At 39.2% G+C, this 27,899-nt stretch overlaps 1 protein-coding gene and 1 non-coding gene across 5 annotated transcripts in view; one reads left to right on the top strand and one right to left on the bottom strand.

Moving 5' to 3' along the window:
* TEC (tec protein tyrosine kinase) overlaps positions 1 to 27,899 on the top strand; it is a 169,275-nt gene that overhangs the window by 32,756 nt on the left and 108,620 nt on the right. For all 4 annotated transcript variants that reach the window (XM_070372366.1, XM_070372365.1, XM_070372364.1 and 1 more), the window contains one exon: positions 22,518 to 22,703. In XM_070372366.1, coding sequence (XP_070228467.1) covers positions 22,566 to 22,703 — 138 coding nt within the window. In that variant the 5' untranslated portion in view covers positions 22,518 to 22,565. The remainder of the gene's footprint in view (positions 1 to 22,517; positions 22,704 to 27,899) is intronic.
* Positions 18,112 to 18,183, bottom strand: TRNAG-GCC (transfer RNA glycine (anticodon GCC)). The gene has a single exon. It is a non-coding gene; the product is annotated as a tRNA-Gly (tRNA).

Here is a 27,899-nt window from a genome sequence, read left to right as displayed (position 1 = left end):
AGATACTTCTGTTACTTTTGTGGTTTGGCTTCTGAGGTAAATACCACCAAGGCTTAAACAGAGTGAAATTGTTAAGCTATCAAGTACTTATTGAATACCTGTTGTATTTCAGGCAGAAGTACTGGTTGCTGGATCCTGCCAAATGTTATACTTTGTTTTGCTTGATTTGCTGTTAAGACAGAGTATTATTCAGGGTGGGAGAAATACTTGGTAATATGCTTCTGAGAATTGCTGTGGAATGGAATGGAGATTTATATATCTGTATAGGGTATGTATGTGCACGTGGGCTCAATCGTGTCTGACTCTATGACCCCATGGACTGTAGCCTACCAGGCTCCTCTGTCCACGGGATTTCCCAGGTAAGAATACTGGAGTGGGCTGCCATTTCCTTCTCCAACATATATATACATACATACATAGATATCAACTAACTTATTCTGTTGTGGCTGCCTAAATATCAGAATTGCCTTTTTTTTTTTAAATTTTGGCTGTGGTGTATGGGCCTCATTGTGATACACGGGCTCTTATTGCAGTACCCGGGCTCTCTCTAGTCACAGTGCAAGGGCTGCTCGCCATGGTGCATGCGCTTCTCATGTTGTGCATGTGGGCTCAATAACGCAGGGGATCAGGGGCTGTGGAACGAGGGCTTTGTTGTCCCGTAGCATATGGGATCTTAGTTCCCTGACCAGGGATAGAACCTACATCCCCTGCATTGGAAGACAGATTCTTAACCACTGGACCACCAGGGAAGTCCCAGTATTGCTTGTTTATGTCAAGTTGATTTTTACAATTTCACACAGCACTGGGAAAAAAATTGGGCATCAGTTTCTTTAATAGAATATAATTTTTCAAATGAAATTTTCAGTTGCACTGAAATATGCAACCGTCTGTTGGCTAAACATGATGTTAAGATTTAATGCTTGGCTGTCTCCCCAAAATGAGAAGTATCTAGCTTCAGAATCTTTGTATGGTTAGGGAATGCTTATGTGGGGGAAACTTTTATTTTGGAGAAAGTAGTTGAAAATAGTAGGATGATGATGAAGTGAAAGTTCTGTAACTACTAAATTTCAATTCAAGCTGTTGACAAATTCTGGAAGTTCCATGAAACCATTTCTCAATTCTTTAACACTCAGAATGGCCTTTTTCTTTCCAAAGATTTGTAGTATGTGTATTGAATAAATCTTGCCCCCCATGGAAATGTGTTTTTAATTCTGTAATTGAATTCAGACAGACATGTTACTCTAGTTAAATTTTATTTTAATTTCAGTCATATACTTGGAATGCATTTGGTCTGTAAAGTAAAGGATATATGTAGTTAAAAGAGTCATTCTTCTGTAACCAAGACTTCTGCTTTTCTCTTTAAGTTCTTTTCTTCACAACAAAACATGGCAAAAGTAAATCTCATGATGGAGAGCCAGTACATAACTTCTGAAAATGAGAGTGAACACATGCCATTTTAAACTTTTCTTTCTTGTTTATGATTCAGATAAAAATCAAGCAACTTGATAAGAACATTTTCATATCTGTTAATATGTGCAAGTGATTATACAGACCAGAATATTAACATCTATTAATACTTTTATTCATGTGTTGGTGTACATCTAGCTATCTGTCAGAATTCTGTAAGTTCCATGAAACCATTTCTCAATTCTTTAAGACCTAGAATGGCCTTGTTTCTTTCCAAATATTTGTAGTATGTGTATTGAATAAATCTTTCTCCCCCATGGAAAGATATTTTTAATTCTGTAATTTCATTAAATTACAGTTAATTTGATTGTAATTCTGTAATATCCTCATTGATGTGGTCTACCATATTTTGAAGAGGGGTAGTTGTTCTTCTTTAGTGATTACATGTTAGTGATTTTTAAGGTCTATTGGTGTTCCAAAACAGCTTTGTCCATGTCACTTGTATGGCCCTCAACAGACTGCATTGTAGCTCTTTGTTTTAAAATTGCTTTTCCCTATGCCTGCCTAGAGCAGAGTTCTTGTCTTGCTAACCTTTGTAACCTCCTCAGTGCCTCCTGCATAGTTCTCATACATCACGGCTTCGCAATAAATGCCAGAATGAATGATCATATATGAATGTCTGGAATTATTATTGTGGACAGATTATGTCATCAACTGAACATGGTGAAAAGATGGATGAGTGAAGAAGAGGAAACATTTAAGGGAAGGAAGAGGGTTGACAGGGATTAGAAATGAATGAAATGAGAATGAGATGATCAGGAATGATAAAGTACATTAATTATATGTCCTGGTTATGTATTGCTGTGTAACCAACCACCTTAAACTTAACAGCACACAATCACAACCACTTTATTACACTCATGGATTCTGTAGGCTAAATATTGGACTAGGGCACAGTGGGAATGTCTACTCCACAATATCTGATGCTTGTAAAACTTGGTATCTGGGAGCAACTTGGACAGCTCAGAGCTGGAATCATCTGAGGGTTTTTTCACTCATCTGTCTCAGGCGTCTGGGCTGGGATGATTTGAAGCCTGGGCTCAGCAGAAATTCTCCACTGGAACACCCTGTATGTGACTTCTCTATTTGGCAGGAGCTTCTCTCATTATGGTAGCTAGGTTCCAAGTAAGACTGTCCCAAGTATGAGAAGTCTGAAAAAACAAGACAGAAGCTACTTGGCCTTTTCTGGCCTAGCCTCACAGATTACCCAGTATCCCTTCCACTGTACTCTATTAGTTGAAGGAATCAAAATCCCACTCAAATTCCATGGGAGGAGTGTAAGTCAATTTGCATCTGATTTTAAAAACAGCTGTATTACATGTCATAAGTGGTTCAGACAATGGCAGTGATGGGTAGAGCCATAAAACAGGGAAGTACATTATCAATTTACTTCATTAGGGAGAGTGTGTATGAGAAAGGTCCAGTTCCATTCTTTTGTGTATAGCTATCCAGTTTTCCCAACACCATTTATTTATTTGTATTCTTTTCTTTTTGGAAAAATTATTTCATGTATTTATTTTTGGCTGTGCTGGCTCTTTGTTACTCCATGGGCTTTTCTCTAGTTGTGGGGAATGGAGACTACTCTCTCATTACAGTGTGTGGGCTTCTCATTATGGTGACTCCTCCTATTGCTGAGCACAGGCTTTAGGGTGCCCGACTTTAGTAGTTGTGGCACGTGGGCTCAGTAGTTACAGCTCCTGGGCTCTAGAGCACAGGCTCAATAGCTGTGGTGCATGGGCTTAGTTGCTCCACATGCCATGAGGGATCTTCTCAGATCAGAGATTGAACTCTTGTCTCCTACATTGGCAGGTGGATTCTTTACCACTGAGCCTCGGGGAATCTCCCCTACACCACGTACTGAAGAGACTGTCTTTTCTTCCATTGTATATGCTTGCCTCTTTTGCTGTAGCTTGACTGTGTGAGTGTAGGTTTATTAGGGGGCTCTCTGTTGTGTTCCACTGATCTGTGTGTCTTTTTGTGTCAGTGCCATACAGTTTTGATTACAGCACTGTAAGTTTGTAGTATAGTTTGAAATCAGGGAGTGTTATACCCCAGCTTTGTTCTCTCTTAAAATTGTTTTGTCTATTTGCGGTCATTTGTGGTTCCAAACTTTCCAGCTGGTGCTAGTGGCAAAGAACCTGCTTGCCAGTGCAGGAGATGTAAGAGACTCGAGTTTGATCCCTCAGTTGGGAAGATCCTATGAGGAAGAAATGGCAATTTACTCCAGTATTCTTGCCTAGGGAATCCCATGGGCAGAGGAGCCTGGTGGACAGAGGAGCACGGGGTCGCAAAGAATTGTACTGAAGTGACTTAGCATGCATGTGATTGCAAACAAATTCAGGATTATTTGTTGTAGTTCTATGAAAAATGACATTGGTATTTTGATATGGATTACATTGAATCTCTGTAGGTTGCTTTGGGTAGCACATCTAAATGATATTGATTCTTCCAATCTATGAGCATGGTATATCTTTCCATTTATTTGTCTTGTTTTCAGTTTCTTTTCTCAGTGTCTTCGGAGTTTTCAGAGTATAGGTCTCTCATCTCATCAGTTAAATTTATTCCAGTTGTAAAGGGCATTGTTTGCTTTATTTCTCTTTCTGATAGTTTGTTATTAGTATACAGGAATGCAGCAGATTTATGTACATTGCTTTTCTTATACCATACTAAAAAATAAACTCAAAGTGGATTAAAGACTTGAATATAAGAGCTGGAACCACAAAACTCCTAGAACACATGGGCAGTAATCTTTTTTTATATCGATCTTAGTAATATTTTTTTAATATGCTGCTAGGGCCACAAAAGCAAAAATAAACAAATGGGACTACATCAAACTAGGCCTTTGATGAAGTCAACAAAACAAAAAGAGAACCCACTGAATGGGAGAAGATATTTATAAATTATATATTTGATAAGGGGTTGATATCCAAAGAACTCCTACAACTCAGTATCAAAAAACAAACAAAAGCCCCAATTAAAATACGGGCAGAGGACCTGAATAGACATTTCCCCAAAGAAGATAAACAAGGCATAGGAAAAGTTGCTCCATTGTCACTCACCACCAGGGACATGCAAATCAAAACCACTATGAGGTATCATCTCACACCTGTTAGATCGGCTCTTAGCAAAAAGAAGAAACAACAAATGTTGAGGAAAGGGAACCCCTGTGCTGTGTTGGTGGGAATGTAAATCAGTGCATCTACTATAGAAAACTGTATGGAGTTTCCTTAAAGAGTTAAAAAATAGAGCTACCAAATGATCCAACAGTTCCACTTCTGGGTCTTTATCTGAAGAAAACAAAAACACTAACTCAAAAAGACATATACCTGTAAGTCTTCATTGAAGCATTATTTATGAATAGCTAGTGTTCATTGATAGATGAATGGATAAAGAAAATGTGGTATATATACACAGTGGAATACTGCTGCTGCTGCTGCTGCTAAGTCGCTTCAGTCGTGTCCGACTCTGTGCGACCCCATAGACAGCAACCCACCAGGTTCCCCCGTCCTTGGGACTCTCCAGGCAAGAACACTGGAGTGGGTTGCCATTTCCTTCTCCAATGCATGAAAGTGAAAAGTGAGAGTGAAGTCGCCCAGTCGTGCTCGACTCTTAGCGACCCCATGGACTGCAGCCTACCAGGCTCCTCCGCCCATGGGATTTTCCAGGCAAGAGTACTGGAGTGGGGTGCCATACTACTTGGGTATAAAAAAGAATGAAATCTTGCCATTTGCAGCAACATGGATGGACCTGGTTACCTTCCAGGTCTAAGTGAAATAAATCAGACAGAGAAAAACACATACTATGACTTTACTTTTATTTGGAATCTAAAAAACAAAACAAATGAACAAAGAAAAGCAAAATGGAAACAGACTCAGATACAGGAAACAAACTGGTGGTTGCCAGAGGGGAGGCGGGTGGAAGGATGAGTGAAGGGATGGAGGTTCAGTCTTCCAACTATAAAACAAATAAGACATGGGAAAGTAACATACAGCATAAGGAATACAGTCAGTAATACTGTAATAAGTTTGTGTGCTGACAGATAATAACTAGACTTTTATGGCGATCATGTCATAGTGTATAAAAATATTGAATCACTGGTGTATACCCGAAACTAATATAATTGGAGAAGGAAATGGCAACCCACTCCAGTACTCTTGTGTACTAATTATAATCCCATAAGCAAAAGTCAGTGGACATTTTCCTCAGTAATTAGATCATGGCTTATATTCATGATACTTTTTGAATGTAGTTTACAGTTTTTAATTGTTGCAAGTGATGTGTAAGAATGTTTCTCCTTCAATAAAAAAATGAAAAAAATGTTTTCTATGGAATTGGTATTCTTAGATGTTTAATTTTATCCTTTTTAGAGATCAGGTATATAACAGCTGGCATTTCACTTTGGGAAATTCATCTTTAACTGAGCTCCACAAGCCTTAGAATTAAGGGTAAATAATTCTCTGGTCAAATTTGCCTCCTTATCTTAGGGTGCTCTGTAGTTTCAATTGTGATGCTCACCTTTGGTAAACTTTCTAATGATTCTTTTTAAAAAGGCTACGATTCAGATATACTCACTTTATCTGACTGTCCACTGTGCTTTGGTGCTTTGTTAATGTGTATAGAATTTTCTTTTTATTGTGCTTTAGGCTTGAAAAGCTAACTTCTGCTTTCATGAAGTTTGAACAGGGGAAAGGACAGGAAATAGAAGAAGAGGAGTTATAACAAGGACAAATGTTACGTAGACTGTGGTTTTATTTTTGGCCCTGGAAACCACATACTCCTGTTTGTCGGGGAAGAAATGGTATCACATTACATTATCATGAGGCTTTTCTGACTCAATGAATCATTGGGATCATTGGAAGAGCTTCTGTGATGAGCTGGATAGCGTGGTAATAATATCCTCGAATGAGAGCCCGCCCACCTTTTTCCACTTTTATTTGACTGTCTTTCCCCCCACCCCCTTCTCTTCCTTTTTTCATCTTTTTATGTACTCTTTCTTACCAGTTGCAAAGGGTTGGATGACAGGGACATGGAAAACCATGCTGTTCCTTTAAATAAATTTCAAAAAGTTTTTATTATGACAAATTTCAAATGCAGACAAAAATAAACTGTAATGAACTCCTGTGTGCCTCACTCAGCTTCTACAGTTATCAGCTCATGAACAGTTTTATTTTGTCTACACCCCCATATCCCCTTTACCAGATTATGAAGCAAATCACATACAGTGTTTTGTCTGCAAAATTTCAGTATGTGTCTCTAAAAGATAACTCTTAAAAATAGAATCACAGTAGCATCATCTCACCAAAAAAATTCCAAAACGACCTAGTACTATTTTGTTATCATAAAATAAATCTTACCACAAACTATATATCACCAATATATAGTTAGTGGTCAAGTTGTTAAGAGTTGTCTCACACATTTAAGAGATATCTCTTAAGACTGTTAAAAAGGCTTTTGACTCCTTCTCATTCTCAGTGTTTTTGTTCTTGCAATTTTTTGTTAAGCTTACTTTCCTGTAAAAACAACTGAATGCAATAATGACTTGAGTTCTTTATTCCTATTTTGAAAACAATAGGAAAATAATATGTTGGCATTGATGAATGTTTCAAATTAAAAACAATCTAGATTAATGTAGTCAAGGAACATATTTTGGTATAAATTATTTTATATATAATTTCCAAATTACTTTCATGTTTTCTCCTAGTAAAAGTTGCTGAAAATCACTTGACCTACTTGAGAAATTTGTTATTCATGCCTTGTTTTCACTGGTTATTGTTTCCTTATGAATTTGCAAGAAGCAGAAAGAGAAATATTTTTTGTGTATCAGAAATTCCCTCATGTGAGGAGAACTAGTGCCAGAGTATCGTCACTTAAAGTGAATCCACTTACATTTCATAGTAAGTAGTAAACAAACAAAAAACCCACTATGATTCAGACTTTATCATGAAAAATAAAGTGAATATATGTCTTTTTATCTCATATATGGTACCGTTTAGATTATAATTTGTAACTTTTGAACAAAGAGGGAATCAACTATTAGTTTTCTTGAAATTATTTTTCTGATGAAAATGCATGATAAAGATTTTTGACTTCCTTCCCTTTACATTTGCATCTGTCAGCACAGATCTAAAGAAGGCCCTTTTTTGGGAAAGCATTAGCAAGCTTTTTCAGGTTTTGCAAGGGTGTATCCCGAGGTAGATTAAAGGTTAAGTCATGATAACAAAGAAACCATCATATGGCATTTCTAAGATCTGACAGAAGTGTGTTAATCCCTCACAAAGAAGGGTAGCACAAGTCTAGGCTGATTGAGCAGCTCTGATCCATGAAGTTACTCAAGGACTAGGTTCCTTCTTCTTCCCCTCTACTCCCTACGGTCATGTGTTGAACGCATAAAGTTGTGTCTGCCGTGTCTACTTTCCAACTGTTGAGAAGGTGGACAGTGCTCTAAATCTGGGGAGAGTGACCTGTCTTTAAGTTGAAGCTGGTCAACATATCATGTCTGCACACATCCCTTTGGCTTTCAGTTAGATGGCCACAGCTTGCTGCCAAGGCTGGGAAATATTATCTCTAGCCCATACATCCGGAAAGAAGGGAAGGATGAGTAGGGCATGGGGTTACAAGTGGGGAAGGGAGCAAAAAGCAGTCTGATGCAGTGTATTTTAGTATTTTAAGTGTAACTCATTAAAAAAATTTTTTTTTAAATTGAACGATAATTGCTTTACAGAATTTTGTGATTTTCTGTTGTACATCAACAAGAATCAGCCTTAGGTATACCCATATCCCCTCTCTCCTGGGCCTCCCTCCCATCTCCCTCTCCATCCCACCCTTCCACTTGTCCCCGAGCCCCTGTTTGAGTTCAGTCATAGAGTAGATTCTCATTGGCTGTCTATTTTACATATGGTCTTGTGAATTACATGTTACTCTTTCCATACATCTCCCCTTCTCCCTCCTCTCCTCCCACTGCCCATAGGTCTGTTCTCTATGTCTGTTTCTCCACTGCTGCCCTGAAAATAAATTCATCAGTACCATTTCTTCAGATTCCATATATATGTCTCAGTATATGATATTTATATATCACTTCAGTATTCTTGCCTTGAGAACCCCATGAACAGTATGAAAAGGCAAAATGATAGGGTACTGAAAGAGGAACTCCCCAGGTCAGAAGGGGCCCAATATGCTACTGGAGATCAGTGGAGAAATAACTCCAGAAAGAATGAAGGGATGGAGCCAAAGCAAAAAGAATACCCAGCTGTGGATGTGACTGGTGATAGAAGCAAGGTCCGATGCTGTAAAGAGCAATATTGCGTAGGAACCTGGAATGTCAGGTCCATGAATCAAGGCAAATTGGAAATGGTCAAACGAGATGGCAAAAGTGAATGTAGACATTCTAGGAATCAGTGAACTGAAATGGACTGGAATGGGTGAATTTAACTCAGATGACCATTATATCTACTACTGCGGGCAGGAATCCCTCAGAAGAAATGGAGTGGCCATCATGGTCAACAAAACAGTCTGAAATGCAGTACTTGGATGCAACCTCAAAAATGACAGAATGATCTCTCTATGCCCCAACCAGTAATGCTGAAGAAGCTGAAGTTGAACGATTCTATGAAGACCTACAAGACTTTTAGAACTAACACCAAAAAAGATGTCCTTTTCATTATAGGGGACTGGAATGCAAAAGTAGGAAGTCAAGAAACACCTGGAGTAACAGGCAAATTTGGCCTTGGAATACGGAATGAAGCAGGGCAAAGGCTAATAGAGTTTTGCCAAGAAAATGCACTGGTCATAGCAAACACCCTCTTCCAACAACACAAGAGAAGACTCTACACATGGACATCACCAGATGGTCAACACCGAAATCAGATTGATTATATTCTTTGCAGCCAAAGATGGAGAAGCTCTATACAGTCAACAAAAACAAGACCAGGAGCTGACTGTGGCTCAGATTATGAATTCCTTATTGCCAAATTCAGACTGAAATTGAAGAAAGTAGGGAAAACCACTAGACCATTCAGGTATGACCTAAATCAAATCCCTTATGATTATACAGTGGAAGTGAGAAATAGATTTAAGGTCCTAGATCTGATAGATAGAGTGCCTGATGAACTATGGAATGAGGTTTGTGACATTGTACAGGAGACAGGGATCAAGACCATCCCCATGGAAAAGAAATGCAAAAAAGCAAAATGGCTGTCTGGGGAGGCCTTACAAATAGCTGTGAAAAGAAGAGAAGCGAAAAGCAAAGGAGAAAAGGAAAGATATAAGCATCTGAATGCAGAGTTCCAAAGAATAGCAAGAAGAGATAAGAAAGCTTCCTCAGCGATCAATGCAAAGAAATAGAGGAAAACGACAGAATGGGAAAGACTAGAGATCTCTTCAAGAAAATCAGAGATACCAAGGGAACATTTCATGCAAAGATGGGCTTGATAAAGGACAGAAATGGTATGGGCCTAACAGAAGCAGAAGATATTAAGAAGAGGTGGCAAGAATACACAGAAGAACTGTACAAAAAAGATCTTCACGACCCAGATAATCACGATGGTGTGATCACTGACCTAGAGCCAGACATCCTGGAATGTGAAGTCAAGTGAGCCTTAGAAAGCATCACTATGAACAAAGCTAGTGGAGGTGATGGAATTCCAGTTGAGCTATTTCAAATCCTGAAAGATGATGCTGTGAAAATGGGGTACTCAATATGCCAGCAAATTTGGAAAACTCAGCAGTGGCCACAGGACTGGAAAAGGTCAGTTTTCATTCCAATCCCAAAGAAAGGCAATGCCAAAGAATGCTCAAACTACCGCACAATTGCACTCATCTCACATGCTAGTAAAGTAATGCTCAAAATTCTCCAAGCCAGGCTTCAGCAATATGTGAACCGTGAACTTCCTGATGTTCAAGCTGTTTTAGAAAAGGCAGAGAAACCAGAGATCAAATTGCCAACATCTGCTGGATCATGGAAAAAGCAAGAGAGTTCCAGAAAAACATCTATTTCTGCTTTATTGACTATGCCAAAGCCTTTGACTGTGTGGATCACAATAAACTGTGGAAAATTCTGAAAGAGATGGGAATACCAGACCACCTGATCTGCCTCTTGAGAAATCTGTATGCAGGTCAGGAAGCAACAGTTAGAACTGGACATGGAACAACAGACTGGTTCCAAATAGGAAAAGGAGTTCGTCAAGGCTGTATATTGTCACCCTGCTTATTTAACTTCTATGCAGAGTACATCATGAGAAATGCTGGACTGGAAGAAACACAAGCTGGAATCAAGATTGCTGGGAGAAATATCAATAACCTCACATATGCAGATGACACTACCCTTATGGTAGAAAGTGAAGAGCCTCTTGATGAAAGTGAAAGTGGAGAGTGAAAAAGTTGGCTTGAAGCTCAACATTCAGAAAACGAAAATCATGGCATCCGGTCCCATCACTTCATAGGAAATAGATGGGGAAACAGTGGAAACAGTGTCAGACTTTATTTTTCTGGGCTCCAAAATCACTACAGATGGTGACTTCAGCCGTGAAATTAAAAGACGCTTACTCCTTGGAAGGAAAGTTATGACCAAACTAGATAGCATATTCAAAAGCAGAGACATTACTCTGCCAACAAAGGTCTGTCTAGTCAAGGCTATGGTTTTTTCCAGTGGTCATGTATGGACGTGAGAGTTGGACTGTGAAGAAAGCTGAGCGCCCAAGAATTGATGCTTTTGAACTGTGGTGTTGGAGAAGACTCTTGAGAGTTCCTTGGACTGCAAGGAGATCCAACCAGTCCATCCTAAAGCAGATCAGCCCTGGGATTTCTTTGGAAGGATGATGCTGAAGCTGAAACTGCAGTACTTTGGCCACCTAATGCAGAGTTGACTCATTGGAAAAGACTCTGATACTGGGAGGGATTGGGGGCAGGAGGAGAAGGGGACGACAGAGGATGAGATGGCTGGATGGCATCACTGACTCGATGGACATGAGTCTGAGTGAATTCCAGGAGTTGGTGATGGACAGGGAGGCCTGGCGTGCTGTGATTCATGGGGTCGCGAAGAGTCGGACACGACTGAGCGATTGAGCTGAACTGAACTGATATGATATTTATATTTCCCTTTCTAAAGTGTAAGTCATTTTTGATACTTGTGTTATTTTATTGTTTTTTTTTCAGTGCATTTAATTAGTTAATCTTTATTGGGGTATAGTTACTTAACAATGTTGCAAGTTTTTTTTTATTTTTACCAGCTAACTGCAAGATCCTTATTTGCCAGTGGCATTGAGTGTGATGGGAGCAATTCTTTAACATTATTTTCATTATTGACTTTTTGAAAACCCTCATCTTTTGAACATTTGATGTTGTTGACTGTTGCATTCCCTCATTCAGTGAGTGAAACAGACCCACAAAGAAGCAGAACCTAGTAATGTGGAAGGAATATTTGGAGCCTATGTGGTCAGTTGATCAATGAGTAGTTTCTATGTTAAGACAACTTTTGATTCTCTCTAGAATACTTAACTCTGAATCTCCTGTAGTGTAAGTATATGTGATGATGCGTTGAGGTATTGCAAGCAGATAGGGTGGGGCTCCTCAGAGGAAGAGAACCCAGCCTCCTAGGCCTAAGTCATTTTGTGATCTAGCCTGGCCACAGTGCTTGCTCTTGCAGAAGAATAGGTCTCAATGGTTAATGATTTTATAGGAGCAAAAGAAGGTAAAACTGAACAGATATAATCAGGCCAGAGAGGTAACTTAACCATAATATATCAGTTGTACCATTTCAAAGGTCAGGATTAGCCTGAAGCACATTCTTGAGCTGTTTTGCGGAATGCAAACCCCTCTCGAGGGCACAATTTCCAGATCCGTTGGAACCTAAGGAATGATGATGGTGACCTTTGCTGACCCTCCCAACTTCCATCAACTTGTGCTGGACTCTGTCAACCTTTCCCCAGTTCTATGCTGACTTCTCTTTGCTCCAGCCCCAATCTTGCTGTTTGGGGAGATAATGCTCTGGGAAGTGTCCTTGTTGTCCTCCTTACTTGCTGCAAGTAATAAATCCTTCCTTCTGCTCTTCTCTTTGAGTCTGTCTTTTGGCTCGATACCTGCCAAGAGGTGAAACCAATTTCCTTGTAATAGTATTGCTCATGGTTTCTTTTGTCAGAACTTTTTTCTCCATCCACTGTTCTTTTTATCTCTTTTTTTTTTTTCTCTTCATTTTTATTAGCCAGGAGACCCTCAGCCACAATCATAGCCAAATACCACAGGGGGTCCTTCGTTGTGAACCCCAAACCTGTTGTCTTAAAGAGTATATGTTAAATTATTGCATTTACGTGTATTATATGGACAGTAAGAAACCACTCTCTGTAGTGTAGTACTGCACAGTCCGCCCCCAGTCCAACATCTTGGTCACCCACCATGTGGCTGGACAGGCACTACCTACCCAGGAGAGATAAGTCAGCTGACTTCTGTAACTTTTGCCTTTTGACCTTTTGAGTCTAATCTAGACCTAGTTTCAGTAGATCAACAAACTACTCAAAACTTTGTGGCCTGTTACTGAGCAACTAGCTGAAAGGAGACACAGTCAAGACTTTAAGAAAATACAGTTTATCCCTGGGTGCCTTGTTTAGTAGGTAAGGAAGACTTGCAGGCTAAACTTTTACTCTCATCTGAGAGCTAAAAAAGTGCCTGATCCTGGAATAGCACCAATTCATGATGTTAAATGGGGAGCCTAGAATGTACCCTTTATTCTTATTAAAGTCAGCCGAGCATTTCCCTCCTTTTTGCTTGTGTTTCTGCTGTTCGGTTCCCTTTTTACAAAAGAAAATTGGGGCTTAAGCTGGGGTTTACATTGTAGAAGAGAGCAGAATAAGGTTTGTTACTATATAGTACCTACCCATTTTAGATACTTTTGAATTGAAATATAACCCACAGAAACTGTTGGCAGACATACAACATTTGATTTCTCAGATAATTGTCAGTCTGATGTTTATTCATGCTAGATTTCTTAACATTACAAACAGGCTGAAACTTTGTGGTAAACCTATGATGTAATGTGTAATAGCCACTGTGTTCTGATGTAAAATTCTGAAATTGAGAGCTTTAACTCCATTACTACTCTTAGAGCATTGACAAGTATTAGATTGAGTTAGATAATATTGTTGATTTGTATAGGTAAAATATTGCCAAACATTGACCTTTTCATATGGCTTAACATAGTAAGATGAGAATTTTAACAACCTTTGATCACTCTGCTTCTTTCTGTAAGGAGTTCATCCTTTCTCTACCCTGACAAGTAGGCTGTTTGTTTCTTCTTTACTATATTCCTTACCATCCTCATGTTTGGTAATTCACAATCACCTCTGTACCCGTGATTAAAAATATTGTGAAAGGATGTATAAAGTAGGCTGGGTAACCTTAGTAGCCATTAAAAAAAACATATTTTTCTTCAGCAGAATTTTTATGATAAAAGAGTTCTTAGATCTTTTGGCTAAAATTGGTAGACCATGAAACCAAGAACCATTAGTCTGGTATTTAGATTTGTAACACTAGACAGAGAATACAACTTCATGGTGGTTTGGGTTTCTCATTGGTGAAACAGTGAACAGTGTCTACTTCAGAATATTGGTATTCAGATAAGCAACAAGGATATACTGTATAGCACAGGGAACTATATTCATATCTTGTAAAAACTTACAATGGAAAATAATCTGAAAAACATAACTGAATTACTTTGCTGTACACCTTAAACTAACACAGTATTGTAAATCAACTAATACTTTAATAAAAAAAGAATATTGATGTTCAAAGACTAATGCGTTATTTTTCAAGCTTTTAACAATTAGCAGTCAGAGTAAAGGAAAGAATGTTCTTGTGTTCACTGTTAAGGAGACACAGAGAAAAGGGTCTTAAGTTATAGCTCTTCGTTTTATTTTAAAAAGATACTTGTAACCCAGAGTTGGTTCATTTGTGATTCTTTTGTCTGAATGGCTCAGTCCTTTTTGGTGTGGAAAATGGGAGAATCAGCTGGAGGACTCTGAAATTTTGTTTCATCTTCGTTTTTTACTTTGGAGCATCAAACGGATTCTTTCATTCAGAGTGATTGTCTCCAGGTTTTAAAAATTAATTATGTATGTATGTATGTATGTATTCTTATTGAAGTCCTGTTGATTTACGATGTTGTGTTAGTTTCAGGTGTATAGCAAAATGATCCAGGTATACATATATATATGTATTTTTCAGATTCTTTTCCCAAGTTATTATAAAATATTGAGTATAGTTCCCTATGCTATACAGTAGGTCCTTGGTAGTTATCTATTTATTTATAGTAGTGTATGTATGTTAATCCCAAACTCCTAATTTATCCCTCCCCTACCCCTTTCCCCTTTGGTAACCATGAGTTTGTGTTCTATGGTCTCTTTCTTTTCTTTTTAAAAAAAATCTCTTAGATCTGTTATTGAAACTTGCAGTGATCAAATGACTTTGACATGCACGTTACATTTACATTTCTTATCATCAGTCCCCTATCCCAAGGGAGAACTCAGTTTCATAAAAGTTGAGGGACTTTCCCAAATTCACAAAGCTGAAGAAGCCTAACTTGACCTGGTACCCGGATTTGGCTGGTTCCAGCCAGAGCTCATACTTCTCCTGCCATTCCCTGTTCCTCTGGTAGAATGTGTGGGTCTGTTTCTGTTTGATTATAAATTCATTTGTTCTCTTTAGTTTTTGGTATTGAGAGATTGGTGTCCTTCTTAATGATGCCTTGGGAGTCAGTTTTATCTGTTGAAATTTGGAGGTTGTGTCGAATTGCCTTTAGCCATCTGCCTAAATAGAAGGCCGATAATGACGCATCATATACTTTTCCCTTTAGTTCTCTTTTCCTTTCCACTGGAGAGGTTGTGTGTGTAGCGGTTAATAGTGCAGGCTGTGTGGTGAGAATGCCTGAATTAAAATCTGGCTCTTATTCTTACCATATGACTAGGGAATGTTACCTTCAGTAGGTTGTTGAATTAAATGAGTTGTTACATCTGAAGTGCTTAGTGTTTAGTGCTTAGTGCTTAGTGCTATGTGTTTGCTATGCCAACACGTAGCAAAATAGTGGAAGCTTGATTATATTTTTTATTATTTTTCTGTGTAAATAGTAACTCTACAGGGATACTCCCTGATTCTCTTATAGTCTGCTTATTCCTCCGGCTTTCATTGATCTTATCAAAAGGTCATTAGATTGACCTTTCAGGACAATGAGGTTAATTTCAGGTGTATAGCAAAATGATTCAGGTATACACATAACTATAAGGGAAATCTACTCAGCCTCCTCTCCTCTTTTCATGTACTTTTCACAGTATTTGGCAGATATGTGTTTCATAGTTTGCAGCTCATAGCCATCTTTTTGTTCACTGGAGGTAGGAATTATCTTCCTCTCCGATTTGAGTATTTTATTGCTTGCATAGAATTTTAGGGAAGGAGAGTAGAGAACATATTAATACTCTTTCCACTGCCATCTTCTAATAATTTTTTGATCCCAGAAGCAACCACTTTTATTTTTAAAACAACATGTTAGTAACGTAAATCTCTAAGTGATGTACTTACGCTGCCACTTCTTGCTTTTTCAATTTTAGGTATGATGCACTGACTTCCTCCTAGTACTATGGAGGACATAGTTCTCTTTCACAACATACCTTGAGATCCACAAAGAAGCATATTTCCTGCATTCCCTTATCCCAATATTTTTATGCTAGTAGTAAGATTATTGTTGTTCAGTCGCTCAGTTGTGTCTGACTCTTTGCGACCCCATGGCTTCCCTGTCCCTCATCATCTCCCAGAGTTTGCCCAAGTTCATGTTCATTGAATCAGTGATGTCATCCAACCATCTCATCCTTTGTCTTCCTTTTCTCCTTCTGCCTTCAATCTTTCCCAGCATCAGGGTGTTTTCTAATGAGTCAGCTGTTCACATCAGGTGGCCAAAGTATTGGAGCTTCATCTTCAGCATCAGTCCTTCCAAAGAGTGTTCGGGCTTGATTTCCTTTCAGATTGACTAATTTGATCTTAAAGATAAGATTACTACTTATAGTCTATTTTATTATGATGTTCTAGATGTTATATATGGCTAAACTCTGTAGCAAACTGTGATTATTTTTCCTTTTCTGTATAATTTCTTACTTTCCATAAATTGATTTATTATTTTTAGGTTTGCTACATTTTAACTAATTTATTATAGATCTTCTAACAATACCTTCAGGTTCATTTCCTGGAATAATTCCTTCCAAGAACTGTTTCAGTTCAGTTCAGTTCAGTTCAGTCGCTCAGTCATGTCCGACTCTTTGCTACCCCATGAATTGCAGCACGCCAGGCCTCCCTGTCCATCACCAACTCCCGTGGTTCACTCAGACTCACGTCCATCGAGTCAGTGATGCCATCCAGCCATCTCATCCTCTGTTGTCCCTTTCTCCTCCTGCCCCCAATCCCTCCCAGCATCAGAGTCTTTTCCAATGAGTCAACTCTTTGCATGAGGTGGCCAAAGTAGTTTCAGCTTTAGCATCAGTCCTTCCAAAGAACACCCAGGACTGATCTCCTTTAGGATGGACTGGTTGGATCTCCTTGTAGTCCAAGGGACTCTCAAGAGTCTTCTCCAACACCACAGTTCAAAAGCATCAATTCTTCGGTGCTCAGCTTTCTTCACAGTCCAACTCTCACGTCCATACATGACCACTGGAAAAAACGATGGCCTTGACTAGATGGACCTTTGTTGGCAAAGTAATGTCTCTGCTTTTGAATATGCTATCTAGGTTGGTCATAACTTTCCTTCCAAGGAGTAAGTGTCTTTTAATTTCATGGCTGCAATCACCATCTGCAGTGATTTTGGAGCCCCAAAAAATAAAGTCTGACACTGTTTCCACTGTTTCCCCATCTATTTCCCATGAAGTGATGGGACCAGATGCCATGATTTTCGTTTTCTGAATGTTGAGCTTTAAGCCAACTTTTTCAGTCTCCTCTTTCACTTTCATAAAGAGGCTCTTTAGTTCTTCTTCATCTTCTGTCATAAGGGTGGTGTCATCTGCATATCTGAGGTTATTGATATTTCTCCCGGCAATCTTGATTCCAGCTTGTGCTTCTTCCAGCCCAGTGTTTCTTATGATGTACTCTGCATATAAGTTAAATAAGCAGGGTGACAATATACAGCCTTGACGTACTCCTTTTCCTATTTGGAACCAGTCTGTTGTTCCATGTCCAGTTCTAACTGTTGCTTCCTGACCTGCCCTTGGTCTAATTTGGCCTGGTGATTTTCGGTCTGCTGCCCAATGTCAGCTTCAGATTTCCCTTCACCATTGTCTGGGAGACTGTTTTTACCTCTTTTGTTTTGAAACCCTTGTTTCCTGGGTTCCGTGTATTTTGTGATATAGTTTTTTTATTTTAATGGAGTATTGTCCTCAGGTAGCTATTTGAAGAGGGTGAATGGGAGGTAAAAATTTTAAAACCTTGAATATTTGAAAAATGTTTTTATTCTCTTGTCATTGTATTGATAGTTTGGTTGAGGATAGACTCTTAGTGAAGTGAACTCGCTCAGTTGTGTCCAACTCTTTGCGACTCTGTAGACTGTAGCCCGCCAGGCTCCTCTGTCCATGGGATTTCCCAGGCAAGAATACTGGAGTCGGTTGCCATTTCCTTCTGCAGGGGATCTTCCCAACCCAGGGATCGAACCTGGGTCTCCTGCATGGCAGGCAGATGCTTTATCCTCTGAGCCACCAGGGAACAGCTATAGACTCAGGTTAGAAATAAATTTTCTTCAAAAAAATTCTCCATTATTTTCTAGCTTCTGTTATTGTCCTTGATGATTGCTATTATGAATTTTGATCCTTTCTGTGAAACCTATTTTTAAGCTTGCTGAATCTTCTGCTTGTCCCTGTGATTTTGAAATTTTATGAGCTCTGCTGATTTGGTTCTGTTTAAATTGAGAAGTAATCTTTAATTTGGGGAAATTTTCCTAAATTTCTTCTTTGGTTGGTTTCTCACTGCTTTCTCATCTTGGAACTCCTATTTTTCAAATGCTAAATTTTCTGGATGGATCCAGAAAATTATATTTCCTCTCCAGTTTTTATTTTTATTTTTTGTTTTTTTGTTTCATATTTTGGGGATATTTCCTCAGTTTTATATTCTGACTCTTCTACTGCGCTTTTCATATCTGTTTTTCCCCGTGTTTCTCTCTTTTGGTTCTGTGTACTTTATTTTGGCTGTATCCTGACCTTGTGTTATGCATGCAATGTCTTCTCTTAACACTAGGATTTTAGGACGGAGCCTGGGCTAATGTGTACATTCAGCCCTCCATCTTTAACTGAAAATCTACGTGAGGAGAACTTTCCTTTGTTTATATGAAGTTTCATAGTATTCTTTGGCCAGGATTTCCCATTGACCAACAGATTATTACAACAACAATGAACTATTTTTTTCATTTATTTAAGTATGTAGTTTACAATTTTTACAATGTTGTGTTGGTTTCTGCCATACAACAGTGCAAGTCAGCCGTAATTATACATACATCCGCTCCCTCCGTAACCTCCATCCTCTCCCTCCATAGCATCCCCCCAGGTCCTCACAGAGCACTAGACTGGGCTTCTTGTGCTACTTAGGAACCTCTCAGCAGCTACCCATCTTACATCTGATAGCGTATGTATGTTGATGCTACTTTTTCCATTTGGCGCACTCTCTCCCCCCCCTGCTGTGTCTACAAGTCGATTTTCTACATCTGTGTCTCCATTCCTCCCCTGCAAATAGGCTTGTCAATACCATTTTTGAGATTCCATATTTATGCATTAATATACTATATTTATTTTTCTCTTTCTCACCTACTTCACTCTGTATAACAGGTTCTAGGTTCATTCACCTCACTAGACCTGACTCAGATTTGTTCTTTTTTATGTCTAATATCACATTGTATATATGTGCCACATCTTCTTTATCCATTCATCTGTTGATAAGCATGTAGGTTGCTTCCATGTTCTGGCTATTTTAAATAGTGCTGCTATGCACATTGGGGTACAAGTGTCTTTTTTGATTATTGTTTTCTCAGGGTATTTGCTGTGTAGTGGGCTTGCTGGGTCAGTACCAAATTTATAGTTTAAACTAAGGAGGACCAACTTAGATGCAAAGGAGCAAGAGCTTTTTTCTCTGACTTCTCAGCTTAGGATAATGGGTCAAATAGACCTGTTATCCACCTCTTATTGAGAGGCACTAAGAGTGGTATAAAGAGTTTGTGTCAGAGCCCAGTTTCTCTTCATTTAAGATAGTGGCTCTCAAATCTACCTGCACATTAAATCATGATGCCCTGGACCCCACCCCAGACCAATTCAGAGTACCTGGGTGTGGGTTCAGGATGTCTGAATTCTGAAAAAAACTTCCCTGTGTGATTCTGATGTGCACTTAAAGTTGATAATTATTCCTCCAGGAGCTTAAAATCTAGGTGAGAGTTAGAATATCAATTTAGAGCAACACCGATTCTCTAAACCATGCAAGGCAACAATGAGCTCTGTGATGGGTGATACAGAGATCATGGGCCCAGGAACCAGGTAGGTTTTAATTAATTGAGACCATCAGGAAAGGCTTCATCAGGGAGGTGAGTTTTGAGCTAGTAGTTTTCATAGGTGGAGAGAGGGGGTTCTCTAGGCCAGGGAATGAATGCTGACTATTTTGACTGGGATGTGGAGTGTTGGCTGCTGCTGCTGCTAAGTCGCTTCAGTTGTGTCAGACTCTGTGTGACCCCATAGACAGCAGCCCATCAGGCTCCCCCGTCCCTGGGATTCTCCAGGCAAGAACATTGGAGTGGGTTGCCATTTCCTTCTCCAATGCATGAAAGTGAAAAGTGAAAGTGAAGTCGCTCAGTTGTGTCTGACTCTTAGTGACCCCATGGACTGCAGTGCACCAGGCTCCTCCATCCATGGGATTTTCCAGGCAAGGGTACTGGAGAGGGGTGCCGTTGCCTTCTCCGGTGGAGTGTTTGGAGAGCAGTAAAAGTAAAGGTTGGATGTTAGGTTGCAGCTAAATTGTGGACCATGTCTAGTGTTTTGGCTAAAGAATTTTTACTTTATCCTGCAGGTGATGAGGAGGACTTTGGGGAGGCATGGAGGATTTCCAGTGAATGAATGTGGTGTGATGACAGTGATGTCTTTGGAGGCTGAGCCAGTGGGAATAATGGCATGATGACAGTGGTGTCTTTGAAGGCTGAGCCAATGAAAATAAAGGGCATGTAGTTTGAATAAAAGGAGGCAGGAGCTGGGGTGAAAGGAAGACCAGTTGGAAAGCTATTTTCATGGCCCAGATGATAATTCTTCAAGCTAAAAAAAGAACACTGGAATTAAAAAATAACAATAATAAACATTTGTACAGTGTTTCATAATAAGTAAGTTCTCTCTCACATCTCATTAAACCTCACAGTAACCTTGTGATATTTAGCTCCATGTTTTATGAATGAAAGAAACTGATGTTCAGAGGTTAAGCTGTTGTAAAGTAACTTTACAGAAAACAGAGGGCCTGATTGGATAATGAAAGATCAGTAGTAGGGAGTTGCAAGGAAGTTGCCAGGGTGTCAGCTTGGGTGGTATCATGTTGGCTGAGGTTGGTATTGGGTTGGCCAAAAAGTTTGTAAATTTCTCACTGCCAAACTCAGTGGCAAGTTCCCAGTTGTGCTCTCTGATAACCACTTATTTTCTTCACGTGACTCCTGTTGCCTCTCTGATTTTTAAAAAAATATTTTATTAATTTATTTAATTGTGTCAGGTCTTAGTTGTGGCATACAGGATCTTTAGTTGCTGCATGTGGAATCTAGTTCCTTGGCCAGGGATCGAACCCAGGCTCCCAGTATTGTGAGCCCAGAGTCTTAGCCACTGGACCACCTGGGAAGTCCCTGCCTCTATGATTTTATACACAGTAACTTCTTGTCAGGGTGTGGTGGAAGGAAGGGAAGAAAGGGCTGTTGTCCTTTCAACTCGTCTCAGATAAAAATGTCCAGCCCTTTACTGAGTGTCTTTGGTTTTCAGAAAGTGAAATTTTGTTGGATTTTGGAAGGCTTATTAGCCTGGGCATGGATAGTCTAGATGTGGGGGCTCCAAATACAGGACTGAGGACCTCATACAGAGGAGCTCTGCCTTGAGGGGCAGCCATGTAGGGTAGGGTAGCTGAGTAGCATAAGCTGTAACTGGGTGGGAATCGTTTTCTCTTGTGATTGAGACAGGAGCCACAGGGAAGAGAAGTGGGGAATGGTAGTGTAGGTATCAGAGAGCATCCTTGTAGTTCTGGTGGTGAGGTTGCTTATTAAGATTACATCCTTGTTACAACTGGAAATTGATGCCATACACCACTGTGGTAATTCATTTTGTTCAAGTCTGCCATGCCTATGTGCTTGTCTATTTGTGTACCAAGATCCTGAGGCAATTTAAATACCAGCCTAAACTAGCCATGCAGGTGATGAAATGTACTTTTCCCTCTGAGATATTTGTTTCTCTGCAATCAAATAGCAGTAGAGTGTGCCAGCAAACCAAGGGATTGGCAGGGAGGGACAAAGGAGTGGATCATCATGGCGGTTTGGATTAGGTTTTCTTATCAAATCCTGGGACTTGGAGGAAAAGGATGGGGCTAGGGAGAAGGCAATGGCAACCCACTCCAGTGCTCTTGCCTGGAAAATCCCATGGATGGAGGAGCCTAGTAGGCTGCAGTCCATGGGGTCGTGAAGAGTGGGACACAGCTGAGCAACTTCACTTTCACTTTTCACTTTCATGCATTGGAGAAGGAAATGGCAACCCACTCCAGTGTTCTTGCCTGGAGAATCCCAGGGACGGGGGAGCCTGGTGGGCTGCCGTCTATGGGGTCACACAGAGTCAGACACGACTGAAGTGACTTAGCAGCAGCAGCAGCAGGGAAGAAGAGGAGGTTGAGCTTTCATGCCCTGTCCAGGCACTTTCTGTCCGGGTGCATAGAGTAACATTCCTCAGCTCCAGCTGTCAGAGTAAAATCTGTTTTTGTAATTTGGAATGACTGGCGTCCTTGGATAATTAACATGTTGCATTTTATTTCAACTGTTAATTTTCTTACTTTAGAACACTGGGATCTTCAATGGCAGGAGAAAGAGTGATCAGAAGACCGAGATGAATTTTAACACTATTCTGGAAGAGATTCTTATTAAGAGGTCACAGCAGAAAAAGAAGACGTCGCCCTTAAACTACAAAGAGAGACTTTTTGTGCTCACAAAGTCCATGTTGACCTACTACGAGGGTCGCCCAGAGGTAGGAGACAATCAAAATTTACTTTGCTGCTTTCTATGTTGATACTGCCTTTTGACACTGACATTCCTCACACCCTCCAAATCTTATGCAATAAGCTTTAGGTTAATGAAGTTAAGCTAATGATTTGTTAGCTAATGAAGTTAAGCTAATGATTTGAAAGAAAAAGTTTAGAATATGGATGGACATTTTCACACGTCTGTTAATTATGGGTTTAGTATACGTGGGTATACATTTTATGTTGGCCTACTGAATTAATCTGTTAGAGGAAATAAATTCCTACATCAGTTTTAGATCCTTGTGGAATTCATTAGGTATGTTTTGTAAATGACCTTTTCGCATAAACTCATATTATGTATCAAAGTCTTCTTTATTAGCACATACAAACTGTGTCTATGTCCATCACTCTATATGAATATTTCTTCACTACTCGGTGGAAGTCACTTAAAACTGGTTAGTGATTTGATGAAGTTGACTGGCAGCAAAACTGTTCAACTTTTTTGGTGCTAAGCAGCTAGTACAAAGTTCCTTTGATGGGAGCAGGGGACAGTGGCTCACTGAGAACCTGGTTGGTGAGCAGCTGGCATGGGGTTCATGTTGTCATCCAGCTCCTGGCTCTTAAGTTGGTTTGTCCTCTGGTTCTACCACTCGATGAGGTGTGTGAGTGTAGAGTAGCCTCTGACCCACCTTTTTCTTCCTGCCGTGTTGGGGACTCATCATCCAGTACTGCAGGTCCAGCCATGTTCTCCCTTTTAGACATTTTCTCGAGTCCCAGGGGATGGCTGGAGAGACTGGGTCACCCTTGTTTACCACATGCCGTGGTCTAGTTGTTTACTAGTAGATTGTTGGTGATCTTGATGTTTTGTTTTATTTTACTCTACTTTTTTTCTGGAGTACCATCTTCAGAAATGGATTTGCTTCTTTTTGTTTTTGTTTTACTTCCACTAATTTCTCCCACTGATTTCTCTGTGTTTTGGTTCCCCCAGTACAGACAGAATGACATTGCTTTTCACTGGTGGCCCTCAATTCTGTTAATTTCTGTTGTGGCTTGTCATTGTGACCTGTGGAATTCTGCAGGTTCATATAATTCAGTCTTTTATCCACCTTCCTAAATCCCCATAATGCTGAAGACCCAAACTTCAAAAACTCAGTTGTAAAACCTGACCTTAGATGAAGCTATTTTTAGTTTTTATCTTAGTGGATATGGGTATATTTGGTAATAATCATGTGTTTAATTGAGTGGGGCTGTCCTAGTTCTTGCTGTGAGTGTTATGTGTGGTATATGAGGTATAATACATTTATTAAATCTGAAAAATTCAGGATTCCAAAGAGTTTCAGGTAAGACTAGAAATATGAATTATTTTAAAATCTAAAATAAAATTTAAGGGAAACATTAATACATTTTTGCTGTATGATAATGATCTGTTATAGTTTGAATAGTATAATAAGAAAAGAATAGAAATATTACAGTAAACATGGGTTAATGATGCTGTCTTTTGTGCTCCTTAACTGAATTATAGAAAACAAATACTGAAACAACTTGCTCACCTCTTGCCCAGCATAACTTAATATTTTTCTGTACTGGTTTTAAAATCATGCTTAATTCTGCAAACAAAAATAAATGTTTCACAGTGTTAAAAAAAAAAAAGTAAACATGGGAAAGTGTGGTCCTTTACTAACCAAGAAAGCCTTGGAAACCTACTTTACGTGTTTAGAGATATGGACTGTTACAGTTGAAATTCTTTGTAATTGTTAAGTCACTTTGAAGATGATAAATGATAATACAAAGATGATACAAAGTTAAAAAGGCCCTCATTGCTTTAGCTTAGGGAGAATAAAGAGAAGAGTGGAAACCCTCTTGTTTGACAACCTGACCTGCTGTCTTTCCTGGAAGCAGCTTCAGCCACCATGAGAACCAGAAAGGACAGAATGAGGAAGTTGTCACAACATGTAAAAAAAAGCCCAGCCTCTGACACTTATCATCGATTTACTGTATAGCACAGGGAATTACCTTGCCTGGAAAATCCCATGGACAGAGGAGCCTGATGGGCTAGTCCACGGGGTCACAAAGAATCGGACACAACTGAGCGCACACACCGACACACAGGGGATTATACTCGATATTTTATAATTTATAATGGAATATAATCTGCAAAAAACCTGAACCACTATGCTGTATACATGAAACTTACATGATATTATAAATCAACTATACTTTAATGGGAAAAAAAAAGAATTCATCTCCTTTCTGGCTACTGATGACTGGCCCAGGGAGCCTAGTCGCATTAGCTAGTTCTGCCTGAGCCCTTACTTATCCCAGGAGCTGGGCATTTTTATCCCTCCTGGATTCTTTTCTCAGGAACTGATGTTCATTGGGACACTTATGACCTTCAGTTGAAAATATGATTACAGATTTGCTTTCCTCCCACAATTAAAAACAAATGTTTACCTATATTAAAAAGTTTGGAATTTTAAGATAAGAATCTGAATTCTTCATAAAGTAAAGGTTCTGATATACTGGGCTTAATTCCTTCATGACAGCTCTGAACCTGGCTTCTAGGTAAGCCCAGTAGCATGTCATTGTAGTGTTTCTTCCCTGTTTGGGTTAATGTGCCCAGTTTTCTGTTTTCCGTGGATCAGTGTTCTTGTTACCATCTCCCTTACCTTAGAAGCTGTGATCTAAGAAGGGCTGTAATGTGGGTAACCCATGGAAATCAACAGGTATTTTAAAAATATTATTTTGTTACAAATATAAAACTCTTTTAAGTGGATAGCCCCAGATATATTTATTTTAGTTGTTCATATTCTGTTTTAGAAGAGAAACAGTGGGTAGGCTACTGATTGATCTAGTAGCTACGTGGTTTCTTTATAGCTATTAAGTGACTCTTATCCTTTATTAAAAGTCTCAGTTAATCACAGTGTGAGTCAGACATCAGTCTTCTCCAGGTTTTCTACTTCCCAGCTCCTTTGATATGATGGCAGCAGGACTTTACTGAAAATTTTCTTGTACCCTAAGTACAGTTTATTGTACTTTTCGAAGTATGCCCAGGAATTCTGGGAAATTCATTGGGAAATTCAGTCAAGCTGTTTCTTCCAAATGTGATGTTGGAAAACTTGTGTTTTAGTTTCTGCTGTGGTTCATTTTTTGGTTTGTCCTTCTTATTCGTTCTCAACTAGCTCATATTTCTGCATCTTCTAGTGAACTGATAAATGATCTTACTGACAATTTATATTGTTTGCTCTTCTTGTAATAACACAGCACAGAGGACACTGTGATCTTGCTTTCTGATTAGGGAACTAATCACATAGATCAGACCACCTCATATTCTGCTGGAGCCTCCACTTGGTTTTGAGATGGAATCTAGGGAAGAATAGGACTGGAGTTTAATCAGAAAAATGACCTATTAAATAATAGAAAACAAAGAATGGTGAGATTTCTATATGATGAGATGTTTGAATACAGAAATTTCAAGTTGTATATAAATCTGCAACTATTGTTACTTGAGAAATCAGGAAGTTTTATAATTCGACTTTGAAATTATCAATCTGGTTGGTTTGTTGTCTGTAATACTCCTCTGGTTTGAAAACTGGCCAGTAGTTTATGAGGTTGAGGAACAGGGAGACTAGTTGTGCTGGGGATCTCTAAGGCCATCCCTAGGTTCAGGGATTCAGTAGATTGCATGGGACTCAGTATAGAGTTGAGGTCACTGCTATGATTTATTTCAGTGAAAGGGAGACAAAGCAAAATGAGCAAGGCAAAAGGTGCATGGGGCAGGTCTGGAGAAACCAAGCACAAGCTTGCAGGAGTTCTCTCTCGGTAGAGTCACAAAGCGGGTGTATAATTCCTTCAGCTCCCGTTGTGACAGTTGTGAAATGTTTTCTCACTGGGAATCTCAGTGGAGACTCAGTGCTGAAGGTTTTCACTGGGCTGGTCACATAGACACCCTCTGTCAAAGCATGTACCAAAACTCCAGACTCCAGAAAGAAAGCAGGTGTTCAGTGTAAACCAGATTGTACAATTTAGACCCAGTGAGCTATTCTTATCAGCACTGGGAATGTTAGAGCTCTCCCCCTCCCAAAGTCCAAGTTCCCAGATGCCAGCCAAGGACCAGCCTTGTAAGCAGACCTTTTTCAGCCTCACAGGCCTGTTAGGTTAGCTCTTTCCCGACACATTTGTAGTAGTTATGGCACAAATTATTGAGTACCAGATATGGCCAGGTACTGTTCTACTGTGCTAAGTACATGCATTATTTTCTTTATTCCTCAAAAGAATAGTGTATTACATCTTATTAGGACTCCCATTTCAAAAAATGAGCAACATGAGACTTGTATGTATAAAAACTTACACTAGGTCAATCAAATACCGATGAATTACAGGACTATTTATTCAAAGCCTATCTTTGAAACAACCTTGATACTCCAGGGAAAATTAAGGAAAAAAATCTATTAAATCTCTTTATAGTACAGATAAACTTTTATTTTAAAAGTTTTGAGGAAATTTTTCTTACTTTCAGTTATGATTTTTTAAAACCGTTTGTTTGTGGTAGAAGAAAATTAACATCAGACAAAACTAAGGTTTCTGTCTGATTCTGTCACTATTTACCTAGACTTTATAAAACAATGTTTTTCAATTGTTTTTGTAGTTTAGAAATTACTTTCATATATATTGTCTCTTTACACCCTTAACTCCTTTGCCATGACTGCTCAACCCAACACACATCCAGTCTGTTACCAAGTCTCATGAATTCTCCTTTCTTTCATCAGAGTCTTATTCCAGCTCCCACTTTCATTCTTTTGGTGGATCACTGCCCTAGTTGATTCTACTTTTGAATCTTCATCTTTCAACTATACAGACTTCAGAAGGATACTTAAAACCTATAGCTTTGCATCTACTCTAGGATCAAGTTAAAACTCCTTAGATTGGAATACAAGGTACTTGATGCCATTTTTCCTTGTCTTCCCTCTGTCTTTCCTCCATCTCCAGCTGTGTCTTCTACCTGTACTCTTTCACACTGTACCTTTATTAGTATTGTTCAATCAGCTTGGAGTGATATATTCTTCCACATGCCTGCCAGGATCAGTCTATCTATCTACATTTTATCCATCAAAAATATGGTGAGAGGCCTAGTCAACACTTGCTCATCTTTTCTGACTGAGTTCAGTCCTTACCTTCTCTGAAGCCTTTTCTGTAATCCTCAC

This window comes from Bos mutus, chromosome 6 (genome assembly GCF_027580195.1).
Source record: "Bos mutus isolate GX-2022 chromosome 6, NWIPB_WYAK_1.1, whole genome shotgun sequence".
Lineage (NCBI taxonomy): Eukaryota > Metazoa > Chordata > Mammalia > Artiodactyla > Bovidae > Bos > Bos mutus.
This window is presented reverse-complemented; position numbering and strand designations above follow the sequence as displayed.